The 24,216-nt window shown below is 50.2% G+C and overlaps 10 protein-coding genes across 12 annotated transcripts; 3 read left to right on the top strand and 7 right to left on the bottom strand.

The window, feature by feature from the left end:
* Nucleotides 1-682: 682 nt before the first annotated feature.
* LMH87_012021 (uncharacterized protein) lies at nt 683-1,879 on the top strand (the record flags this gene model as incomplete). Of its 2 annotated transcripts, XM_056201256.1 has the most annotated exons (3): nt 683-1,549; nt 1,617-1,791; nt 1,857-1,879. In XM_056201256.1, the coding sequence occupies 3 exons, from the start codon at nt 683-685 to the stop codon at nt 1,877-1,879; spliced, it is 1,065 nt and encodes a 354-aa protein (XP_056053027.1). The 2 variants fall into 2 exon arrangements, with proteins under 2 accessions (XP_056053027.1, XP_056053026.1); XM_056201257.1 differs by lacking the exon at nt 1,857-1,879 and having other exon boundaries at nt 1,617-1,841.
* A 90-nt stretch (nt 1,880-1,969) lies between these two features.
* LMH87_012022 (uncharacterized protein) lies at nt 1,970-2,974 on the bottom strand (the record flags this gene model as incomplete). Its single annotated transcript, XM_056201258.1, has 2 exons — nt 1,970-2,862; nt 2,926-2,974. 2 exons carry the CDS (start codon nt 2,972-2,974, stop codon nt 1,970-1,972), a joined length of 942 nt encoding a protein of 313 aa, XP_056053028.1.
* A 180-nt stretch (nt 2,975-3,154) lies between these two features.
* Nucleotides 3,155-3,730, bottom strand: LMH87_012023 (uncharacterized protein; the record flags this gene model as incomplete). The annotated part of the gene is made up of 1 exon (XM_056201259.1): nt 3,155-3,730. One exon carries the CDS (start codon nt 3,728-3,730, stop codon nt 3,155-3,157), a length of 576 nt encoding a protein of 191 aa, XP_056053029.1.
* Nucleotides 3,731-5,188: 1,458 nt separating this feature from the next.
* On the top strand, nt 5,189-6,229 carry LMH87_012024 (uncharacterized protein; the record flags this gene model as incomplete). Its single annotated transcript, XM_056201260.1, has 2 exons — nt 5,189-5,671; nt 5,729-6,229. The coding sequence occupies 2 exons, from the start codon at nt 5,189-5,191 to the stop codon at nt 6,227-6,229; spliced, it is 984 nt and encodes a 327-aa protein (XP_056053030.1).
* A 421-nt stretch (nt 6,230-6,650) lies between these two features.
* Nucleotides 6,651-10,068, bottom strand: LMH87_012025 (uncharacterized protein; the record flags this gene model as incomplete). The annotated part of the gene is made up of 5 exons (XM_056201261.1): nt 6,651-6,676; nt 6,739-8,424; nt 8,484-8,541; nt 8,602-9,795; nt 9,871-10,068. 5 exons carry the CDS (start codon nt 10,066-10,068, stop codon nt 6,651-6,653), a joined length of 3,162 nt encoding a protein of 1,053 aa, XP_056053031.1.
* A 767-nt stretch (nt 10,069-10,835) lies between these two features.
* Nucleotides 10,836-13,782, bottom strand: LMH87_012026 (uncharacterized protein; the record flags this gene model as incomplete). 2 transcript variants are annotated; one of them, XM_056201263.1, is made up of 5 exons in its annotated part: nt 10,836-11,142; nt 11,196-12,316; nt 12,376-13,265; nt 13,322-13,717; nt 13,776-13,782. In XM_056201263.1, 5 exons carry the CDS (start codon nt 13,780-13,782, stop codon nt 10,836-10,838), a joined length of 2,721 nt encoding a protein of 906 aa, XP_056053033.1. The 2 variants fall into 2 exon arrangements, with proteins under 2 accessions (XP_056053033.1, XP_056053032.1); XM_056201262.1 differs by having other exon boundaries at nt 12,376-13,268.
* An 858-nt stretch (nt 13,783-14,640) lies between these two features.
* Nucleotides 14,641-15,705, bottom strand: LMH87_012027 (uncharacterized protein; the record flags this gene model as incomplete). The annotated part of the gene is made up of 7 exons (XM_056201264.1): nt 14,641-14,652; nt 14,708-14,751; nt 14,857-14,941; nt 14,991-15,334; nt 15,389-15,405; nt 15,459-15,484; nt 15,547-15,705. The coding sequence occupies 7 exons, from the start codon at nt 15,703-15,705 to the stop codon at nt 14,641-14,643; spliced, it is 687 nt and encodes a 228-aa protein (XP_056053034.1).
* A 710-nt stretch (nt 15,706-16,415) lies between these two features.
* On the bottom strand, nt 16,416-18,151 carry LMH87_012028 (uncharacterized protein; the record flags this gene model as incomplete). Its single annotated transcript, XM_056201265.1, has 6 exons — nt 16,416-16,439; nt 16,502-17,073; nt 17,124-17,778; nt 17,843-17,940; nt 18,017-18,057; nt 18,108-18,151. The coding sequence occupies 6 exons, from the start codon at nt 18,149-18,151 to the stop codon at nt 16,416-16,418; spliced, it is 1,434 nt and encodes a 477-aa protein (XP_056053035.1).
* A 1,234-nt stretch (nt 18,152-19,385) lies between these two features.
* LMH87_012029 (uncharacterized protein) lies at nt 19,386-20,276 on the top strand (the record flags this gene model as incomplete). The annotated part of the gene is made up of 1 exon (XM_056201267.1): nt 19,386-20,276. The coding sequence occupies one exon, from the start codon at nt 19,386-19,388 to the stop codon at nt 20,274-20,276; it is 891 nt and encodes a 296-aa protein (XP_056053036.1).
* Nucleotides 20,277-22,631: 2,355 nt separating this feature from the next.
* LMH87_012030 (uncharacterized protein) lies at nt 22,632-23,381 on the bottom strand (the record flags this gene model as incomplete). The annotated part of the gene is made up of 3 exons (XM_056201268.1): nt 22,632-22,672; nt 22,725-23,154; nt 23,211-23,381. 3 exons carry the CDS (start codon nt 23,379-23,381, stop codon nt 22,632-22,634), a joined length of 642 nt encoding a protein of 213 aa, XP_056053037.1.
* Nucleotides 23,382-24,216: the final 835 nt, after the last annotated feature.

Genomic DNA, 24,216 nt, shown 5'->3' on the forward strand with positions numbered 1-24,216 from the left:
TATAAAGGCAGCTTCGTCGCCCATCGCCACTAGCTCATCCATTGCCATGCTCAGCACAGGACATAGTCCGCTACTGGGATTGGTTTTGCCAGCTTCCGCGGACTGCAACTATTCCGAGAAGGTGTATGGCCCCTGCACATGGCAGAATGCCTGCACACGCTCTTCGCCTATGACAGCATCAAGCGCCACGATAGAGTTGACGATTTGGTCTGAAGTGTGCACTGCCAAGATCCCAAGTAAAACGGAACCCCTCCAACCGCTGACTGGCCTTTATTAAGTGGGATGGATGCATGGTGTGGCATTGGTGGCCGCAGCGGCAGCGGCCGCGTCCCACCGCGGCGTAGAAACTCTGCTACCAATCTCATATATTTGGAGCAAATTGCTACCTAAGCGCCGAGAAGAACCCCCTTCATTTTGTAATTCGCTTCAGGCTCGACGATGATCCCGACTCGGGAGACGACTAAATCAGCTGGTGCGGATTACGGTGGCGTGGATTACCAGCCCCCGCTTCAGCCGCTGAATGGTCAGCCCTATGCGACTCAAGTACTAAGGTATTTCTTCTAAAAACCCCCCCTCGCCCATTTCCTCAGCCTGGCTGGCCTGAACATTGCAATAAGGTTCCCCAACCGCCGCACTCGCCGCACCGTTGTCTGTACATCCCTTCGCAGCAAACATATCCGACATGAGCCACTACTCATACGACGAGGATGACCTGGATGTCCACATCCGCCGCCGCCACTCGCCGGAGCCTGTGCGATATGTCAGCACGGCGCCGCGACAATACTACCCTCCGTCGTACCTTGTACCCGATCAGGGCATGCGCGTTGTTGCGCGCAGCCGCTCTCGTGAGCGAAACAGTCCACCGCAACCCGCTGGCCCAGTCATTATCCAGAACAAAATCTACAATGACATGTCTTCTGACGATGAGTATGAGCCATCTCGGCGACGCCGACCTCGCCGTCGCAGCTCATACTCCCGCTCCCGCTCCCGCTCGCGAAGCCGATACATGACCAAAGAGGACTGGCAGCTTGAACTGGACCGCCGTGAGATAGAGAGGCTTCGCATCGAACAAGCGAAGGAGAAAGAACATCGACGCGCCAGTAAGGAACGTCAGGACGACGAGGAGCTACGCCGAGCCAAGGAGGAGCTGGACGTCATCAAGCGTCGAGAGGCGCAGGCTGAAGAAGAAAAACGTATCAAGCGCGAGATAGAACTCAAGCGCCTGCGCGACGAGGAGCGCGCTGCCGCAGAGAAGGGCATTCGGGACAAGGAGGCCAAGGCTGCTGTTGAAAAGTATAAAAAGGAAGAGGCAGAGCGAAGGGAAAGGGAAGAGAGGGAAAAAAAGGCCGCCGACAAGGAATATCAGAGGCGTCTGCAGGAACAGCTTCTCTCTTCCGGACTGGATGAAGAGGCCATCAATGCCATCCTCAAGAAGCAAAAAGTTCCAGAAGCCAGGAATGAGCGTGCAACATACACTCGCATGCCGCGTAAGCATTTGTCCATTGAGACGCTGAGAACATTCAAGGTCGAGTACGACCTTGATTCTGCTGTGAGTGCCCTGCCCTTTACAACTGCGAAGCGAAGACGCCGTAGGTAGAGACTGACACAACATGCAGGACCCGGCTGGGTTTGTCATCATCAAGCGAACGGTTCCCGAGTGGGAGCAGGATCATTTCTGGAAGCACACGAAGTATATTCGCGAGAAGCGTCTAATTATCGAAGATAAGCGACACCACCATCGCCACAAGAGCGACATCGAGCTCGTTGTTCGCAAAAAGGAGCGCAAGAGGAGTAAGTCGCCTTCGCCGCTCATGATGTGGGTTGCAGGAGGTCGCCCATGATTCACGAGCTTACAGACTGTCATGGGAACCGTATCTGATGCTGCATTACGGCCGAACGATTATGAATTGAAATTCCAAAGGCGAAAGTTCTAGTCTATTTGTTTTACCAAGTATAGCTGTTTTATATGTTACAATGATCCGTATCGCCGAATCAGTTCCTCGTACAGGGTCCAGGCCAAAGCGGAGCTGAGGGCCTTGCGTCCCATGCGTAATCCTAAGCCGCTCCATAGAGACCTGAAGCCATCCTCCGTAATCATCTTATACCAGGCCTGCCACATATTTCGATATCTTTGTGGCTGCAGCTGTATGCGCGTCTTTACTGCGTCAAATGGGTTTGACACCGCAGAGCATGCTGCTCCGGCCAGAATCGCCGAGCCGAAGTTTATGGAGCTTGCCAAGGGAGTGCCCATAGCAGTCTTGGTATCCGAGTCTGAGCCACTTTTTGCAAGGGCTCCGAGTTGCGATTTCAACATCTCATAGAAGAGCACATAGAGACCGGCGTAAGGCGCATCGCGGATTGCTGTAGCGCCAAATCCGGAAAAGAAGCCGCGAAAGCCCTCCCGTCGTCGGATGTCCCTAACAGCACTGAAGAGAGATGGGTATGAGTACAGGTTGGATTCGAACCGTACTTTAATAACAGTCAGAGGCATGAGTACAAAGCCGGCAAAGGTTCGTGCCGCGGCCCCTGAGAACAGATTCGTCGTGTTCGAAAGCTTGGGCAATGCTGTAGAGCCAGTCATACCACCCTCGCCAGTCCTTGGCGCGTTTGCCCGAGATGCATACTGACGAATGGCATTGAGTGACGAAAAATATAGCGCAGAGCCAAATCCTGTGCGAAGGGCAGACGGAAGGGTGCCCCTCCATAAAGAGCGAAGCTGGTTAGGAGATCGACGTAGCTCTAGCCACGAGCTGTACAAAGACGCTTCACCGGACTGCTGCACTCTCGTTTTCAAAAGATCGAGAGGCTGTAGTATGATAGCAGTAGACATGCCCGAACCTAAGCCGAAAAGGAAATGGCGGCCTTGAATGTTATGTCAGGATGCATTCAAGCAGTGCAGGCGGGATAAAAGCTCGGGAGCCTTACTGGACTTGGAGGGCTTTGTCGCACCCACAACAATTGGTGTTTGGCTCATGATTAATTGTACTCAATATTCATCCTAAGCGCAATTGGGTGCCCGAGAGTGACTGGACGATATTACGCGCAGTGTGGCGCGTTCATCGCGGCATGTAAATTGGGACACAAAGGGCAGTTATTATGGCAAACTGACTTTGAATTTCAGCACTACATGCTGCAGACCCACAATTCCCTGGGCCTAGGCCGGCACACCCTTAGAAGGTACCTTGTAGTCTGCAATGACGGACTCCAGGCGACCAGCTAGTAATCGGTGCCGTTTGACAAGGTCAGGCCATTCAGTTACGCCAATGGAAGGGAGAAGCATGCCAAAATCGGCACCAAGCCTTCCCAAGCTGCCTGCACAATAGAGGACCTGCGTTAGAATGCTTTCCCGCGATGCTTGGTCTTTGACAACAGGCAGGTATATCCGTAATGTCTCTAGCAGCATGCCGACAAGATGTACAGGGAAGGCCGATAGAATGGGAGGAATAGATCCCAAATTGTCTGCACTTGACCCAGTCATTGAAGTCGAACCTCCGCCCGCATTTTTCGAAATTGATATAAGGTTGAAGCTGTGTTCTCGGAATACCTCAATGAATCTCTTCAAGAAGCGCTCCGTTTGCTGGCCACCGGACCAAGACTGGCCCGCGCGATGCTGGCGCATGCGTTCTTCATCCGCGAGGTCCCGCAGAGGTTTCAACGCCTCTAGAGTTCTGATGAGATTCGAGAATCGGCAGATCAGGAAGATGGCCGGCAAAGAATCCTCTGCAGGCATATCTGGGACTAGCTCAGGAACAATTCGCTTCAGCCATCCCGTAGTGCGTAGCGCTGCCGCGAGTTTTAGGTTGGGAGCTGTCAATGAGTTAATCAAGTCAATGGCGAGCTGGCGAATTGCACCATCGGCCTGTGACATGACAGACCTCACAAGTTCTGAATCTGTATAAAGGGACGAAAGCCGTCGGATATGACCGTACAGATCCAGACTTGTAGAGTATCCAAGAGGACTGGCGTTAACAGCCGAAAGTATAAGGGCGGGCAGTTCGAGAAGATCGACAATACGCTCCGAATTTTCAAGAAGATGCAGTGCCTCTTTTCGTTGAGCCAAGATCTGACTACCGCCAGATTTGCTGAGTGATGTAGAAAAGCGTTCGGCTTCGGCGTCGAGTCGTGGCACAGCCACGGAGAGCTCACGTAACTTCAAGTTGAGGTCGAGTATTGTTTCTGGCAGAGAGGCATGTCCGATTGCTGACTCAACCATGGATTTGTGAGATCGTTTTGACAGCGCCTGTATAGAACGCAGCATTGACTGTGAGCTCTGAGTGAGGTTTTGAGGCTCGGACGAGAGCACCGACTCAAGAGAGAGATCCGCAAGATACTCTAGGTACTCCATGTCTCCGGCCTCGGACGCCACATCAAGGCCGAGTAAGTCTCTGAGTGCCTCAGTCATGGCACAGGCTGTGTAATGCGGTGAGTCGTACCGTTTGAGTGTGAGAGCTTGAAGTTCCAACAGGGATGCAGCCAGACGCTGAGGCAGCTAGCTGGCGCGACGACAGCGACTACGTGACCCCACCAAGCTCAGGAGGAAAGCAGCAGCATGAAGCCCCACCACCGGCGCGCCGCCTGATGAATTGGCGCTCCTTTGTACGAATAAGCTTACAATTCACCATGCTGATGTACAGTTTCGGATTCGTTTTCATAGTGCAGAGATTACAATTGTGACTAATCATGATATTGTACGGGGGAGCTATGTCCCCAATGCCGAAGCACGTATGTTTCACCTTACCATATTTCTACATGGGCCAAGCCGAACGATTCATCCCTCATCGTGATAACTGATTAGTGTAAATAGGACACAGCATCCACCTGATCATGGCAGTAATTAGAGAAGGGGCTCTGAAAATCTCCTGATGAGGTCTTGTGCACACAGTGAAAGAAGTATTCATGCTCGAAGCGTGGCAGCTGATGATATTTAGATGCCTGCCCTCCCCACGTGAGGACCCCCCCCAACATTTCTTGGAAGCCCACCACCTCGGCCCATCAATTTTCGGCTGCCTGCCACACTCGCTGCCCAGGTAGGTAGCGCTTGCTCACCACTACAAGTCGCAGTCTGTCCGCAGCTGCACGCCGTTATTATATCTAGCTTGTTTCCGCCTAGCCAGGAAGTGCATCCTCTTCATCGAATACATAACTTTAGACGCGGAGTCACGAAGAAGGGCGAGCATCTGCGGACAAGATGAAGGACCCCTTTTTCCTGCAGCCCATTCCATGGCTCTCGGATTTGGTTCGTCCCCTGTCTCGTCGTCTTGGCTTGGTAACACTACCGCTTCACATCCATGAGGTGGTATTTGCCGCCCTGCTCTACTCTGTCATTTTCTATCCTTTGTCGCCAATCCTTTCACGGCTCATCGCTCCGAAGCACTACTCCAAGCTTTCCCGCAATAAAAGGCTCAACTGGCATGCTCATGTTGTCTCCATGGTCCAGAGCGTCTTCATCAATGGACTCGCTTTGTGGATCAAGTGGGTAGATAAGGAACGCAGCACCATGGACAGAGAAGGTCGTATCTGGGGATATTCTGGAGCGCCAGCTTTGCTTCAGTCTATGGCTGTCGGTTATTTCGTTTGGGATTTTTTCGTCACTGCCATGAACCTGGATGTCTTCGGCATTGGCACCTTGGCTCATGCCATTTCCGCATTGACCGTCTTCAGCCTGGGATTCGTACGCTTCTACTCCAATAGTACTTTTCACCCCATAAATCACTGACTATTCTGACAGAAACCATTTGTCAATTATTATGGATGCAACTTTATACTCTACGAGCTCTCCACGCCTTTCCTGAACATCCATTGGTTCCTGGATAAGGTCAACATGACAGGATCCAGCCTTCAACTCTACAACGGCTTTGCGCTCCTGTTTACGTTCTTCTCATGCCGCCTTGTCTATGGACCTTACCAAACCTACAGGGTTTTCAGCGACATCTATGCTCTCAGTGGCAAGAATCCGTCTTCGCCAGGCAAAGGTGTACTTGCTTACGTCACGTCACAAACCTATATTCCAAAGTGGCTTGCATTTGCATACGTCGCCAGTAATGCAACACTTACTTTTTTGAACTTCTACTGGTTCTACATGATGGTCCATGCTGTTCGAAAGAGGTTTGTTGAGTCTCCTAGAGAGGAAGACGGGAAGAAAGAGCTTGTTGCCGAAGTCGAAACCGACCTGCCTGCTACTGCATCTGGAGTATTGGCACAGGCCAAAGTCCGTTCTCGTCGTGCCTAGGAAAAGAGCTGTTTCCCAACGGATTCTGGCGTGCCCTTTGAAATTTCTAGCGTTCCTAGACTAGGATGATTTGCATATCAAGAATTGACCGCCATGCATACCGATTGAGCTACTTTGATTAGTACAGCAACTTGTACGATTAACGGACTCGATTCCCGCATTGAAATAAAAAATAAAAAATAAAAAAATATCTATTAGTCACAGTGTGCAATGCGTTCATGCATCGATGGCTACTGTACTTCCCAGCCAGAAGATCCACATTCCTGAACACAGATGAGATAGATTACAATAAAAGTTGCTTCGTAAGGCTATTATTCTCCTTAACCTCATACTGACTGTCGCTGATTCCTTTGGGCTTCTGAAAACAGAGCCATGAGATGTAGGGAAGAGATTTTGACAAGCGCGCTATTAGGTCGCAAGTTTAGAAGCCAAATGGGTTTTGGGGCGCTGCAGTGATTGACCAGTGAGCATAGCGAACAATAGAAGGATAGGCACTGCGGTAGACTTACTAGCTTGCGACAAGTTTGCTCGACGCCCTGTCGGCTGGGCGGTCAGTTTCTTGGCATCAGTAACACCAAAACGTACTGGTGGTGGTGGCCCTGTCTTTTGAGGTTGGAGAGCTTGCGAAGGTTTAGGATCAAAAGAGTTGAAACCAGTAGCCTGCGGCTGCGGCATGAGAGCCATTCCAGTTCGTTGAGGTTCAAGGGCGAGGGGTAGGTAGTTGTTCACATTGCCCTGGCTGGCCTGGCCGAATGGGGACTGGAAGTGAGGAGGGTAGGCCGTATGCTGTGCTTGAAGCGGCGAAAACTGGTTAGGAGCGCCCGGATCTTGAAACGGGCTCGGTGTTGGAGCCCCTGTGTACATCGGCTGCATATATTGCGCGCCTGGTTGTTGATACGGTAGCACAGAAGGCTGATTTTGCACACTGCCATATCCCGTCATGGTCGGTTGCAGGGCCTGAAGCTGCTGCATCTGAGATGTATACTGCTGTTGAAGTCGCGCTTGAGTCATGTCGTTAAGACTTTGGCCTGGCGGAGCAGGTTGTCCCTGAACGAGACCGGTCATCTGCATTGACAATGCTGGCGTTGCAAAAGCACTGTGCTGTTGAGGTGCGGATATGGGACGCTGCGCCGGGGGAGGTGGGAGAGACCCCTGTCCAGCGGGTATGGTTGGTGTCGGCCGTTGTCGCGCAAGGGATTTCGGTGATGAAGGACCGCCTGTTTGCGAACCTGGTACGGCAGAAAAGAATGAAGGACTGGCTCCTGGCAGCGGCGGAGCTTGTGATACCGTTGACGCGGGGACTGATGGGTTCACAGTAGACTCCGACTGTTTTACAGGCTCAGCTTTGGCCGGCTCTAGAGGTGTGCTGAGCATGGACAAGTCTTTCATGGAATCCGTTAGTGTCGGCATGACCGGTGCCGGGGTGGGTGCAGGCTCAGCAGGCTTCGCAATCTTCTCAGGATGAGGCTGCTTGCTAGGCTTTACCTCCCAGGCATCGTCGTCGAAGCCACCCGACGAGGGCTTAGATTGCCCACGAATGGGACTGCTCTCAGACTTAACCTCCGAGTCCTTTGAGAGAGCTGCCGCGTCTACAACATCACTCGTCTGGACAGCGGGCGCCGGGCGGCCCTTGCGAGTGTTGTTGCGAAGCGTGCCTCCGGGCCCTGAAAATAGTCCTCCGCTGCTGCTGTCACCCTCAGCGTTCCGTTCTCGTCCAAATTTCGTATCCAGAGCTCGCATAATCTTGATGATGTCGCCTTCTCGAACACCAAGTGTCCGTAGAACAACGGCGTTGATGTCAGGAAGGACGCTTTCATCCATAGAGTCTCGGAGAAATGCCTGAGCATAGCGTTCGCACAATCCAACGGGAACGTCACAAGAGAGGAAGAACTGAAACCAGTCGTATTCAGGCTTCTTGTGCCTTTCGACTTTGGCGCCAGGTGGTTCACTTGGCCGGTTCGTCGATTTCGAGCGCCGCACATCGGCGAGGGGTTTTTCGTCCTCCAGCGAAATGCCTGTAAGGTTTTCGACGTATTCCAAATCTTCCCGCGACATTTTCGTTATTGGAACAGCAATCTTGACTCCATTCATTTTATGCAAATGAATTTTGCCGTCTCGAAGTCCGAGAAACTGCGCCTCCACACTGAACGACTTGGAACGATCTGTCCAAGTGCGAACTTTGCTCGCATCGGGTTCTGTGCAAATGCAACTGTTAGTATAACAAAGCCGGCTTTGTTTACGGTTGAAATCATACTTGATTTGCTCTTAGAAGAGTTGCCGTTTTCGCCACGGCCATTCTCGCGACGGCTACGCTATTGTTGACAGTTAGCCTGGATTTAACAAATATGGAATATTGGTCGATGGGACTGTACCTGCTGAGGCTCTTTACTGGCCTTCAGAGCCTCTTTGGTGAGCCTCATCTCTTCCATACGATTCTGCTCGACGGAGGACATGCCACTGCGACCGCCAGCCTCAATAAGGGGGGGGGTGACGGCGCCGATGATTTCAATGTAGCTGCTGGGAACGACCCCCTCCTTGCCGTTTTTAAGTCGACGCAACTGCCACCACTCTTCGCTTCTGGAGTCGTCCAAAATAATGACTTCATCACCAGCTGCGACAGTAACCTCATCCTGGCCTTGGGCCATAAAATCATACAGGACCTTCCCTTTTCGTTGATAGCGCTGCGTTCCAGCCAATATGACTTCCTTCAGACCCTCGGCTCGTACAGCACCCGCCATTTCACCCAGCGCCAGTACGATTTCTTCTGCTGTATCCTTGGCACCAGCGTGGAAGTCGATACTCTTGCTGGGACGGACTAATTCCATGAAGACATGCTTTCCTTCGCGAGAGTAGTGCGTCATTTTATCGGCACTCCACTCCTGTGGAGGGGCATCCTGTGCTCGCTCTGGGGCAATAAGGAGCATGCCGGTCCCAAGATTGATGCCCAATGTGGTTGGCATCTTCTTCCTTTTGCCCATCACAGATACCATCTCACTGATATTATACATGTGAAACCCACCAGGTGTTCTGTGAGGTTCGGAGGGATCAGATCGTTCGTTGGAATCGGGCATGCCGTAGTCGTCTGAGTTGCTTCGAGCGTGCATGGACTGCGTGGGCCTTGGCCGGGAAGGCAAGGCTGGTGACTTGATGGATTCTTCGTCGGACGGCGCTGAACGCTCAGACATAGGCTGGGCAGGCGGGGTAGCAGGCTTCACCGCAGCCGCTCGTCCCTGCAGGACTCCGGCCAACGCAGAAGCCGGACCTGCAGGACTGGGGGTCGATACGGCACTATCCTCTACAACATCCGGCTCCGTTGCGAAGGAGCGAGGCCTTGCCGGTAGTGCCGGGGCCGACGTTTGGGAGTTCTCATGATCGGCCGCGACTCCCGAATCCATGTCTATGTAGTTCGCTGGAACGAACCCAAATTCATCGTCCAATCCGACAAGAATCCAGTCTGGGTCAGATGTGTCGAATACGTCGAGAACAGCATTTTCGTGGAAAGACAGCTCTTCATCAGTTTGTCGAGTGTACTCGTAAATGGCGTGGGCTTGGCTCAGCGCGGGGGCCTAGTGACCAACATTATTAGCACATTTTGTCTGTATCGGGCTTCGTTACTTCCAAATTGCCTGGGTCGTTCATACAGTCTCGACATAGTTGTGAGGTACGAGTCCTGTGGGCTCATCCTCATCGTCGGCGCCAGCTTTCCTTTTGGCTTTCCACCAGCCATCGTCGTCGTTCTTTTCAACAATGTAAAGCAAATCTCCCTCAGTAATGGTAAGCTCACCCTCAGATTGTGGCTGGTAGTCGTAGAGCGCCCGATACACCCCGAGAAACCCCATGGCGATGTCGGGTGCCCTAGAACGCAAGCAGTTCTTGACTGTGTGGTTCTTTCAGGGCCCTGTGAGACAAGCAAGCCGGTTCGTAAGGTGTTGAAAGGTTCGATAATGATAGTGGACGTCGTCAGCGGGACATGGGGAGCACAATTCCTGGGGCGCAAGAGGGCAACTTGATGGGACCGGCCGGATTCACAGCCACGCCAGTTGCAGAGGGCCCCTTGGTCGTAGGCTAGTCAGTAAATGCGGGTGAGGTAAGCAGTTTGTACCTACTGGTATGTGCCTCGACAGCTAGGTACCGGGCTTGCATGTCATTCGGCCCCCTGTGTTCTGGCTGCTCCATTTTTAACGTGACGCGTCCCAAATAGCGCTGAAGCGTGTGCCTCTTCCACGGGATGATGTCACAAATTTGTATGCCGTATCTACCATCAGAAGCACATTTTGAACACTGCTTCTCACGAGGCACCATAAAGCTCCCATGTGTATTGCAGATAAATTATGCAGTTATGCAGGAAATACATCTAGGATACAAAAAGAAAAAAAAATAAGAAAAAAAGACATCCTTCAGCGAGCTTTTGAGCAAATGGACTACTTAAACTAGTAACAAGGTTGATCCAGTTGAGGGATCCTAAATATTATAACAAAAGCTGGATGACATCGTTGAGACTAGGGTCGAAGACAAGCTGGTTGGGCGTCGCGGCATCGGTGCGCCCATCTTCGAAACCGGGTCTATCGCCAGAGGCGCCACATTTAAGTGGCAGTTTTGCCAGTTGTTAATTTCCATTGGGGTTCTTTTCATGACTGAGGCTCTTCAAGCTGCCACTACGATGCTCTCTGGCAAGTATACCAGGGAATAGGCGCGGGTCGCTCCCAGAAAGGTGCAAGTCTGCGACGCTATCGGAATGAAGGGTCCTCGAACTTGATGTCCCTGCGTGCTCCGTATTTGGCTTGCTGCGAGTGCCATTTTTAATTGATAGGGATGACGGAGCTTGTGGATTGCCGTATGCTGGTATCTGATGGTTGCTTGTTTTGGTTATGCCAGATTCGCTCGCAGCATCGTACGCGGAAAATCGCTGAAGCCTGGGAAATCGTTAAAACGTATCTCAAATAGCGGTTCTGTGTGTCCCACTTACACATCTCTTTCTTGCATCAGCGTGAGATAACGGAACTCCTCGCGGCGATCTGGTACGTTGGTTTTCACCATCTTGTTTCCTTCCTTGCCAGGCTTCTCGAAATCAGGGCCGAGCCACTGCTGCTTGATTGCTCGCTCATAGCCACTCTGCTTGACCGAGTTCTTTGCTAATTCGCACATGTCCACGGAGCTCAGCTTACAAATCTGCGCCGCAACGGCATACTCTTCAATGAGTGGCTCTTTTGTGAAGGCAAACTGGAGAGGATCATCCGTAGAGAGTGACACGTTGAGACCACGTTTAAAGTACTGATGGAAGGGATTTCTCTCGTATGCGAGGAACAGAGCGTTGTTGCTGAGTGGTGACATGGCCATGCCAATTTGCTCCAGATAAAATATATACTGGAGCAGAGGCACCTTCCGGAGCAAAAGGCCGTGGCTAATGCTGTGACAGCACAGGGCAGCAACAGCTAAGTGCTCACTGTCGCCAGCCTCGCCACAGTGTGGGCGAAGCGTAAAAGTGTTGAACCCACGTCTCTTCCTCCAGAAGTTCAAAGAAGCCATGTTCGCAAAAGTATAGTATATCCAATAGCTGTATGGCGGGTTTTGCGCGCCGTCCCATTCCTTTGGTACTGGAAACTTGCGGAAGAGTCGGCGTTCCACTTTGCTTTCGTCGTCGACGCTGTCGAACCCAATAACGCGCTGAAGGAAGATGTGTAGCTTTGGATGACTCGCTGGGTCTTTTGTAACTTCGAATAGAGGCTGGAATAAGTTCTTGATGACTTGTTCAAACGACTCCATGAGACCACTACCCTTGTAGACGTCGTATAGCCGAGGAATTTGGATGAGCCAGCGAACGTTGTGGGAGAAAAGCTTGTTATCCACCACCCATGCAGCCAACTTGTCCCATTCATCGATAGTTTTGCCGTAGATCGAAATACGCCACTCAACCATTTGATACTTGCTAGATTCAAGGTCTTCGATGACTTCCTGGGTGATCTCTGCCAGATATCGCCCGTGAATGAAGTTGTCAGTCTTCAGAAATATAGTTCTCAGACGAGACTCCCCGATAGGGTTGTATTTGAGATTGAACTTGTCGAATCTGTGGAAAGAATCCGTGTGGGCCTACAATGTTGGAGTCAGTCCAGGTTCATTCAGCTTCGATGGTTCTTTTGTTGACTCACGTGCATGTCAAGAGTATCAATGCTCAGATCATAAGCAGTGAGATTGATACTAGCAAAGACTTCGGCCAGGGTGAGGTGCTTTCCATCCCTATACAGAACCACCTCGTTGGGATATTTCTTCATCTTGCTCTTAATAAATCGTAGCAGATGCTTTTGGTTCATACAAGCAGAATGATGAACGTGGGTATCAACCTTTCGGACATTGTAGAAGTCTCTATGGGGTACCTTTTTGCTGTCCGCTGTTTCTTGGTATTCGTTCAGAAGGGCGTAAAGATTAAATTTGCCCTCCAGGTACTGCAACCTTCGAAAGGCGAAACTTTTGCTCGGACCATCAGATGAGACTTTTAAGATGGATTCCAGGTCCATGTAGAATTCTCTGATGGTTGGAATCTTGATTGCGGGCTCCGTGGCAGATTCATCATCCAGGACCTGGTAAACGCCGTTTGAATCAAGCTGAAAACTACAGCCATCGTTTCCTGGCAGAGGCATCAGGCCATCCATGTCAAATTCTTGGCTGGAATCATTCGCAGAGGTTGCTTTGTGTGGCGCGAAGCGGGAGTTAGCATGGCTAGCCTCTCTCCATGCTGGCTCTGGGGGTGGCGGGTAGATCTCCCAATCTTCGCCGTCTCTAGGATTGTCATCCGGGCCTTGCGAAGACAACGCGATATAGCGGCGGCGCAAATCAACAATTTTTTGGATGTCTCTTGTGATGGCGGCCAATTCAGTCGTGACGTGCGGTTCCGTATCAAGAAAGCTATTGCTAGCTAGTCCTGAATTTGACACACCAGGCATGCGCTGCTCTTGAAGCATAGCACTGGCCTGTGCAGCAGACATTGGTATCTGACTTGGATGCACACGGCTCAACGGCGATGTTTCATGAGATGACACGTCTTCTATCGTAGTAAGCAATAGCCGATGAATGTTGTTACTGGAATTTGTCACGTACCGCCATCTTGCTCCAGGATGAGGGAGTCTGCACCATACTCAGTCGCTGGGCGAGAGCCAGCTTGGATTAGAGGACTTTGCTGGGGCGTTTTCTGCACCCACTCGCTGCTATCACCTCTCAAATCAATCTGACTACGTTGGTAGAACAGCTTCGCATCGGTCTGGGTCATCTGGCGTTCGGCAACAGGGTCGTAAAAAGTGGTCCGCTTTGGGACATCGCGGAGGAGCATCCCTTCTTGTAGCTCTTCTGCCTGAGCGGGGTCTATTGCCTCAGATGCTTCGCCAGCCAGTTCAGAGTCTGCGATGCTGTGACCCGCTGACTCGTCATCCTCCCAGTCAGATTCACGTGTATGAACCTGAAAAGTCAACTCATGGCTCTTAAATTGAGATTGTTCACCTATGATGGCACCGATTCGTCAGAAACATGAATTGGTACACCGATTCTCAGCACCTACCAGCCATCTTGCGGTCTCTTGCGCGCCGTGGCCTAAGAGTTGCAGGAGTTTCTCGAATCTGTCTGTTGCGAACAGCTTATTGTGTCCCGACACCAGTCAAAAAGACAGTACAGGTGTGCGCCCTTACCGGAGCTCTCAATATGGTACTTATGCGGCTTGTCTTTTTTTGCTTTTGCTGTTTTGCTCCTCTCTTCCACAGGTTTTGATTTTGGACTGGCTTGGCTCCCTGGGCCTTTTGGAAACGACTCTCGAGATCAGCAGTCAGAAAAGTAGATGAGAGGCTTATGTATAGATAACAATGAGAATGGACTCGAGGGACAGGGTCAAGATACAAGTAAGTACTGGTGAAGAAATAAATGTTTGGGGAAGCCTACTGTCATAGTGGGTAAAACTGCTGGATCTCGAGTCAGAGGGTGGGGTTGGTGGATAACAGCGTCCGAAGTCAGGAGTCGGTAGGCGGAGGTTGCCTATATCCGATACTATGTATCAATGGAAGCAGTGCCACGGTATCACGCACATAAGAAATATCTGAGTTCACGGGAGCCGTTTGTTCCCACTATGTGTACCTGTCAATCACGTAAAATCCTTCTATTTTCTGCTGGGTCTAAAGTTTATATGTTCTTCTTTGTTTCCGGGTTTCTCGTCACCGACTTTGCAGCGTTGCTTTTAGAGTCCAACGTGTACAATGCACCCCCTCCAAACACTAGCAACGCGCCAATAACAGTTCCCACCGCCAAGGAGTTTCCAAACAGCCAGATGCTAAGAAGCAGGCTCACAAGTTTCCGAATATTGAGGACGATAGTGACAGTCAAGGCAGAGGATGCTGCCGCCAGCAAATTGACCCCTCGGATGCAGGCGTACTGCGTCAAGATGTTCGCTGCGACGTTGGCAAGCTGGCTCGGTGCTTGAATTCCAAAGGTGTGAGATAATACCACTGGATGGGAATTGGACAGAGAGCGGAATGTCCGCAGCATAGCTGGTGCGAAGGGCAAGAATAAAGGCAAAGAAAGAATATGAGAATAGAACAGATTCTCTCGCCACTGTGGTCCGTAGGCTCTGTATGTCGCTTCTGTATACAAACCCATGATGGCAGACAGGATTTGCGCAACGAAAAGAATGATGAGCCCGGTGCTGAAGGCGGTTTTGGACGAAGTATTGGATGTTGACTAGAAAGAGCGTAAGTGCTATGCTAAAATCGGTGGAGGATCGCCCTACCTTATTTGCTGCGTCTGACCAAGCTGCCTGGATGACGCCTATGCTGAGTAGTACTACAGACATGATCTGCATTTTGGAGTACCTTTTGCCGTAAAGGTAACCCGCAATCATGGTTGTTATACTACCTCCAGATCGAAGAATAATATGAACTGGCACCGAGATATCGTAGCTGAAGGCATGGTTGTTCAAGACATTGATGGCGAAGAACAAAACAATGTTGACAGCCCATCGGCTGAGGGGGACTTTAGTCGGCGCCAGGAAAAGAGGTGGCCGCTTATAATCAAACTGAGATACATAGCCGGTTACGGCGACAAAAGAAAATTGAACGAATGTAAGTAGAGTGCCTGCAAGCAATTAGCGGCCAGTTGTTAAGAGCAGATATAAAGAACACAGCTCACCACTGCCCGATTCAAAACTATATAGATAGCGATTAGCCATGTGCAAATCACCACCGCGAGCGCTCCTTACTTGATGATCGACTCCAGTGCATAAACCTATGATTGAATTATTAGATGTTGTTCGGATATCTCTCAGCCAGGATCATCGCCGCACTTACGTTTGAACAGCAGCCGCCAAACACAAGTCCGAGCATTGCAAACGCAGCGAAGGCAGAGGGGCCAACCTCGGCGGCAATGGAGGTTTTTGTTTCGTCATTTTTTATGGCGCGTTTTTCATTGTGATTCTTGGCAGCATTGGCGTGTCGAGCTTCTCGCATTGTTGCTGTGGTAGTCTGAAGAAGGTGCGGGAGCCAAAATTGAAACGTGGACGTGAAGCTGCACCCAGCTAGTACGTACCTACTATTTACGCCTGACCTTTGGGTGGACCCCACAATGTGTGAAGAGTGCCTACCTAAGTATTAGTCGCCTAGTACGTACTCACCCTGACCACACAATCTGGCTGTAGACCACGCAAACTCGGTTTTGTTTATGCTTTATTTTCACGTTCATTTTTACGTTGCTAGACTGCTAGATGATTTCAAGTGTTATTTCTTTTGTCGCGGCCCCCCGAGCCAATTTTTTTGGTTCCCTTTTGTTTGTTTCTTTCTTTCTTTCCTAACGTCTATCTCTGATCTGACTGCACAGATTGCTCTTTCCGCTAAGCGGTTTTTCCATATCGGATGTAGCACACAGTCACCAGAGTCGCCACTAGCTACAAGCAGAATGCCGGCATAATGAGCAAGTCTCTTCTTCAAGCACCGACCAGTAGGCCACGGGTCTGTCCGAGAAGACTGGCGATAGAGCCCCTCTCGGCATCGCTACTAGAATCATGGATTGAGCATCAGTTCGTTAACAACGAAATCTTCAGATGACGTTGTCTAATGCGACGATCATTGACACCTGGCGAAGGTGCGCAAATCCGGAGTACATTCCCAGCAGTTGATAGTTCAACGTCCTTTCCAATGCTTTCGGCACGCCCTGTAGGTAACTACAGAGCGGAGAAAACAAAGAGCTGTCAAGTTGCCAACGTTAGCTGCCGATTCGTACAAAGCTTGTTTTTTCAGGTTAACATACATTATTGGTTGCTGCAATAGCAATGCTGTCTTCAAATGGATGCCAGCTCATATGTAGAATCTTCTTGTTAAAGTCGATTTGGTCTGCATCTGTCTCTTTGCGCATGCGTTGTGCCCCAGGGCTCCCGGCTCGTGAGCCATTCTTCTTGCCATTCGAGGTCGGGCTTGTGGAAGTGTTGATAGGAGTGGGCACGCCAACCTTCTTCGCCTTGAAAGCAGATTTGTCTGCTTGAAGAACGACTTCAACTTCTTTATCCGGATCAGACGGGTAGATCATAAAGTTGTTGTTGTAGCTGCCCGTCATCACGTTCTTGGCATCGCCCGAGAAAACGACTTCGAATTTGTCGAAAATACTATCGTTCTCGTAGGTGTCACACAAGCGAGGTCGTAAGTGCTCATGAATAGGTATCGTCTTCACCGGCTGCCGCTCCATGTTGATATCCCAAATCTTTACTGTGAGATAGTCGCGCGACAAAATGTATCGCCCATCGTAAGAAAAGCGCACGTCGGAAATGGATGAGATGATCTCGGAGAAGAAAGACCTTGACGATGGATCCTCGTCCTGTTCAAACACTATTTGGGAGGTTAGCAGGCGGAAAAGCTGGTTAGAGTGCTGGACATACTTTTTGCGTGTTGGTCGCAAAGCGCACTCTCTCTCATATCAGCAAGCTTAATCGTCCCCTTGGAGCTCGCGTACATGAACCAGTTGCAGCTAAGCGGATGGAACTCGGCAGCAGTGATGACCTCAGTCAGTTCTTCCATGTTCGCTGGCTTGATATCCACGATGTTGAAACTCTGGTCTTGAATGTTCAGATTCCAGAGGTTGATTCGCAAGTCATCACTGCTGATGTAGGTCTCGCCGTCGCTATTCACGGAGATACTGTTGATGTGGTAGGCGTGCGCATTCGCATAAGTACGGCGAGGTACCGCTGCCACAACAGTGTCGTGGTGAGTGAGGCGTGGAAGCTTCAAGTCTGTCGCATTTCGGAAGTGCTGCGAAGTAGCCAGCGGTCGAGCGGCACCGCCACCTCCTACAGCACTTCCCGGAGTCAAATCATGCGACAAGTTATTCTCGGCAACAACTTTGAGCGATTTCTCAAACACCTTCCACAGCTTAATTGTTTTATCGTTTGTCGATAGGAGGTAGTGGGAGGCGTTTTGGCGTCGGCACCATTTGATTTTGTTGATCTTTTCTTCGATCTCGAGCGACTTGAGGTAGTCAAATTCGGGTTCGTGGGACTGAAACTCTGTGTGGAATTTGTATTCACATGATTTCTTCTGCAGGGGAAACAGTTAGCAGGTTCTCATGAACGTGCAGTAGCCTCGAAGCAAATGTACGCACTGTCTCGTTGCGCTCGAACAAGACGACGCGGCCACCTTTGTCACCAGTGGCTAGGTAGTTGCCTGTATGATCGAACTCGACTGTCGAAATGATATCGGCTGGGGTCGATCGAGACGAGTTAGCATGCCGGCACCAGAGACTGCTGAGCTCACGGCGGGGAAGAAGTCAACGCACCCTCTGTGATGTCCTCCACGTCACCTTTATCACCGAAACACCTATCATTTGGTCAGCTGGATATGACAATAGCCCCCCATTATTCACGTACTGCGTGAACTTCCACGTTGGCGAATTCGCCTCGCTATCAACCATCTTGGCTGACCGCGACTCTGGAAAACTAAGCGACGCGGGCGATGACCACCGAGAATGAAATGAATGATAAAAAAGCCTCCAAGGGAAACGCCGTAGGAGTGTTTTTCAAAACCGGGGGTTTTCGGGTAGTAAAGGGCGGGATACAGATAGCTTTGCGCAGCTTGAGGTGCTGGTACAAGCCTTGATCGTGGTGATGGGTTGGACGGAGAGCGATGTGGATGATGTCGTCTGGCTTGGTGGGTCCAAAAGGGCAGCTCCCACAACAGCTGAGACGGCTGCTTGGATCGGTCACGCACACAGCAGGAAGCAACAGTTTGGTTGACAAGAAGAAGCTCTTCGAGTACGAGAAATTTGAGGCATTTACAATGTTACGTGTGTCTTTTGCGATGCGTTTTACACAGTGCAATTGGGCTTTCTACTATGTAGCTGCATGGCGTCTTGCACACAACCAACTTCCATTGGTTCAGCGCCGCTGGTGGTCGCGGTGCGCTGGGGGCTGCCACCCGGTAGTGTGTCTACGCGGGAGGGGGGGTGTTTTTGGACAGGGCACCTAAGAGGTCCTCGGTTTGCAACATTTTCCTCCTATCGTGTCGGATATCAGCGCACCTAGTCGTATCAGAAATTTTATATTTTTTTATCTATAACGTGTTAAGTATTCTAATACCCTAACAGAATAAGATGAATATATATTAATCCTAACACTATATATAACGCCTTCCTAAAAACAGTCCCCTTATGTGTAGGTACTCAAGTTGGTAAGGTGCCTAACCTACTGAGTACCTAGTACGTTGTTAAGGTAGCCGGGTAGTAGGTGCGTTTGCAGCAAATGCCGTTCCACAATCTACCGATTACTAGGTACGAAAAGCGCTGAGGCAGGAGAAATTTGACATGGTCCTTGGGTCTGAAGTCGTTCGATTTTGTTGTTTTTGTAAACACCATCGCACGCGGAAAATGCGGCTTTGTGTGCGTCTTATCTAACTACCAAGTTTGTCTTCCTTGGCCAGAGAAGCATGCTAACTAAATCGCTGGAGCTCATGACTTACTGGTGTTACCCACACTTACTACATCTGCCGAGGTTTGCGCCATAATAATGTCAAAGCTCTAGTCATCAAAGTGAAGAAAGTCAACCTGATTTCACCGAGACACACTCCAGCCTTGGCGCCTATCTGTCTGTCGCTCCATGTCGAGTATTTGAACACTTGCTATCTCCAGTACCTGGAACAGGAACGCCCAAATGACGGACCAGAGCGATGAGGCTGATCCAACCCTTCCAGCGCCCCGCGACATATCAACGGCGGGAGCTGATGGCAAAAAGGGTGGCAAGGGCAAAGAGAAAGCTGTCACATTTGGTGATCGCCTACAAGCATCTAGTCGCATGGTATTAAACGCGACCGCCGCAGCGCAACCCTCTCTGAATGGCTCTGGCAGTGGCAAGGCTTCCGCCGGTCCTGCTTCCACATACCGGAACGAGAGTTTATTATCCGAGTCTACTATATCGGAGGCTTCTCGCAGCCGCAGCACTCCTGGTCTCGGCAACTCCTTGAAAGAAAACCCCGATGTCCCTGGTCAAGCGTCCGCCGGGTACGAGCAGTTTCTCAACCAGGCGCCGCAGATACGAGATACGTTCCAGCATGTTGATCACAGCGGCCACTGTCTGCAAAGTCAGTCATTTCGGAAACAAACAGCATCCGATGGCTCAGATGTCATCCAATTACTTTCAATGCCAGACGAAGAGCCAAACTACTCGGAATCAAATGAATTACTGTCAGAGCAAGAAGCCGCGCGCCTCCGGAAAGCCTTCTTTGCTAACGGTACCTCGCATCCGACATGGGATCGCCTTCTCAGCTTCAGCCCAGAGTTTATTTTGGATCCCGGCAGCTCTCACACGGCGAGGTCACACATGGGCACCGAAGATACGATAGTTGCTCGTGATATTTGGCTACAGCAGTGGCAAGATGTTCTCAACTCATACACAGATGAGGTGTGGGGAGATTTGGGGTCTTTGGTAGAGGAAGCTAAGCGCGAGATTGAGACAAGTCGATCATATACAGATACACGGAGTCCTGAGTCAAAGGCTTTAGATCGTCTCCGACAACTGCTAGCTCACGTACGAGGGCAAGCCTGAGCGGTGGCAGAATCGCCGTTGCCATGTCAACCACGTGTTAAAGAGCGTCGTGGCTTGTCTAAGCAATTTATTGTCGCCGGAAGGGAACGCACACGACTTTGATCTGACGTATCAATCATTCAGATCCATAATCGTATAATACAAGGTTTTACTAGCACCTGCACCCCTCTTGTTCTGAGAATACTTCAGTGAAGGGCCAGCTGCATCATGGTGCTGTGGCCCCACTCAGCAAATGCTCTCTTAGGTAGCAGTTATTAAATAACGTGGCCGTGCAGAAGCGCATGGGGCGAGGCTTCACCGCGCTGGATAAGTTGCTGCATCGCCGACTACCTGAAAGGATACGGCTCTCTGCACGCTTCAACGACGATTTGTTTCGTTCGGCTCTGTGCTACAATGGCTTGGCCGGCGCCAACCACTTCCCTCCACGGCTCACCGTTACTGCTCCCCCGTGTCGGGTGCCCCGCAAACACATACCACTGCCCTGCGTCTCTCGGCCCAGCATTCAATGACATATGCTGCGAAAATGGTCAAATGTGCACTACGGATTCCAAGAACAATCCTGCCTGCTGCCCTCAGGGGTAAGAACCCCGAACCTCCTGCCTGGAATTGTTTACCTTCATACCCCAGGTCCGCTAACTTCAGCTCGCCACCTAGTGCTGTATGCACTGGAACGGCTCCTGCCTCTGCACCAACTGCTCCAGCCGGATCATCTTCATATGTCCCTAACTCATACTTTCCATTTCCATACGCCCTCACTACATTCGGCAATAGTGCTTCATGTTCTGCTGCCGTGCAGTCATGCTCTAAAAATTATGATGCTTGCTTGACAAGGCTTCAAAGCGGCAGTGGGTACCACGTCACCGTGGCTGTTCCAGGCAATACTGGTACGACGGTCACAGGGGGCGGTGCCAACTTGCCTGGCAGTCAAGCAACTTCAATTTGCTCTAGCCTGAGCTCTGAAGCTTGCGAGACTCTCGGTTCGGCGACATGCGCATCCTTTGGCCACAATTCAGATACTTTCAAAGTCGCTCCAATGTCGTCGTCATGGCTACTGCTACTGTTGGCCGTACATCTACTGTGGTAGAATACTTACCGTCTTTACGAATATCGTGAGATCTTTATGGTGTATAGCGTTCCTTGGGTCATTAGTTCTGATAGACTTTCATTGTTCGAGTAAGCCACCTCTTGTGGCTAATTACAACTTCAAGCCTAGCCCAGTGTGCTTGCTCCATGACGCAGAGACTAGATATAGAGATGATTATATTCTGAGTATTCTGCAAGATTGATTATTTGCTAGCTCAGCCAGCGTACCCCACCAGCAGCAGTCGCTCGAAAATAGCAAGCCCTACGATAGAAAATTGTTAAGCATTTCAATAGCCTCTGACACCGGCTCAGGGGATTCCCAAAGTCCCAATTCGTAAGAAATATACCTTCTTGCAACTTCCTCTGCGATTTCTAGCCGAGCTTGTTCGGCAAGCGACAGTGCTGCACAGGTCGTGGCAAGGTCTCCATAGCGGTCGAGAATCGAAGAAATCGCCCTTGCACGATTGACGACTGCATCTGGTACGCCGTTCATTGTTGCACATTGCTCTCCAAAGCTGGAAGAGCTTATACCACGTCGTAGCGTAAAAAGGTAGGTCAATGGGTCATTTCCAGTCTCAACCATGTCGTGGTTGATTTCCACTCTCATGTGGGCGAAGTTTGGGGATTTGTTGCTGCTGAAGTTTTCAAATTCGAATATTTCATGGAAGTGAGTCGCCATAATAACTTGTGGACAATTTTCGCTGCGGAGAGAAAGAAAATGTTTCAACAGGCCGGCTGCCAATCCTGCGCCGTTGATAGGGCAAGTACCCTTTCCAAATTCATCGACGAGTACTAGGCTTTTCTCCGTTGCCTGTTTTACCAAATGTGATACTTCTCTTAAATCAGTAGCAAATGCGCTTTCATTCGTCGATGAGCTCTCTTTGGCCGGCATACACACCAAAATCTTATCCATGACAGCGATCTCAGCTTTGTCCGCAGGAACAAAGCTACCAATGTGAGCCAGATAAACAATGAGCGCCACTTGCTTCAGATAAACAGACTTCCCTGAATGATTGGGTCCCGTGATAACTAACGTACGGCTCAGCTTCTGCCTTGGTTCATCCGTCTCTGTAGGCCCGCCAAAGTCGTTGGGTATGAAGTGCTGCATGGATGCTGCATGGAGTGGGTGTCGCCCTCCGGCGATAAACGTACTCCCGTTTCTATTAATTTCCGGTTGGCTCCATCCATACTTTTGCGCTCCTAGGGCAAGTGCTAGGATTGCATCCAGTTCGCCGCACAACTGCGACGCGAGCATCAGCTCAGAACTGTACTCTAAAACACTCGAGGCCAATTTGTGCAAAATCTCAACTTCTCTGTCTATCAATGAATTAGAATGTTCTGCAACAGGGAGAAATATCCTCTTACCTCCTATTTGGCAATAAATATCACCATAGGCTTCGTCAAGCTCTCTCATTTGTTTCGTTTTGTAACAGACTGAATCATCCGCAGTGAATATCTTTTCCCACAAATCATGCGATTGCCCTTCACCACAGTACTTTCCGTCTCCAGTCGACTCATCGAGGTCGACTACCAGCAAAAACCCAAGCTGGGGTAGGAATATGCAGGATTTGATATACTGTCGAGCCCATGAGGCAGAGTTTGCTATGATGTTGTTGACAACTTCGGTCAAGAAACTTTCCATGCCGTCATATCGCCTTTTCAGACGATCAAGGTCAGCGTCAAATCCAGTCTGTATAGAGTAGCGCTCCCGTAACCTGGACTGTTCAAAGTCAACAGTTCTATTAACCAATGACCCTATACAGGTGATGGCTCCAACTTCGACCGTATCGCGAAACTTGAGCTCGGTATCCTTGATTAGCTGGCAGTAACCTTCCAATGCATACTGCTTACCTTTCTAAGAATTGGTGCAGAGTCACAGCCTGCAAATGACTCTACCAACCTTTGCACCTCCACAACATTCGTGCTGAATTTCTCCAGTGAAGCCCACAATCCACCCCGTGAAGAGTGGCCCATTGAGGCACAATCAATGCCCTTGCTCAATTTCGAAATGACTCCTGTCATGTTAGGCAGTTTGCGAAGAGCAGAAACCGTCTGAGTCAGGACTTCAGAGTTCTTAGGCTGTAGAAGTGTTGAGATGGTTTGGTGCCTGATTGTTATCGTGGAAACGTTTGTGCTTGGCCGCATGAATAACTTTCGTAGATGTACACGCCCCTGTGAAGTTGAAACAAGGTGATGAAACATCCCATACACAGATAATCCTTCTTGTTTTTTTGCAACGCCAGAATTTGTGTGCCACCTTTGTGAGTTTGGATGCATCTCACAATGCATAATCTGCAGACTGGTCATCGCGGCAGGGTTTATGTATAAATGATCGAACAAGTGAAAATGTTCCATACTTTTTACCTCGTACATTGACTGAGGTAACCCGATGTCGTCTTGAGATTGCGAAGCTCTGCGTTTATTGACTGCAGCGACTATCACGCCAGCGCACGCAATCTGACAATTAGCTTCCGAATCAATGTTTTATGCACAACTCTTACAGATGCAGAGTCTTTTGAGCCCAAGGTGGCACTTAGCCTCATGTATTGCATGTCCGTGGATTCGCCATCAGATGGAATGCCTCCTGAATTTTTATCCTTGCTTTGATAATCCGATTGCAGGTGGAATATCGCACGTGTCTCGTTATTTAGATTTGAGAAGACTCCCAAAATTCTATCTCTAGATACTGGGATAGAGAATTCGGAGTCTTGCAGCGTAATCATGTGAGAACTCGGCGTGAGTTTCTCTGTCCTTATGTTAACGATAGCCAGAACGGTCGGATTTTCGCGGGACTTGCCTTGGTAGGAGCGATCAATATATGAATCAATGATTTCCGCCATAGTATTCGGGAAATTTT

The sequence above is a fragment of the Akanthomyces muscarius genome, chromosome 4 (genome assembly GCF_028009165.1).
Source record: "Akanthomyces muscarius strain Ve6 chromosome 4, whole genome shotgun sequence".
Lineage (NCBI taxonomy): Eukaryota > Fungi > Ascomycota > Sordariomycetes > Hypocreales > Cordycipitaceae > Akanthomyces > Akanthomyces muscarius.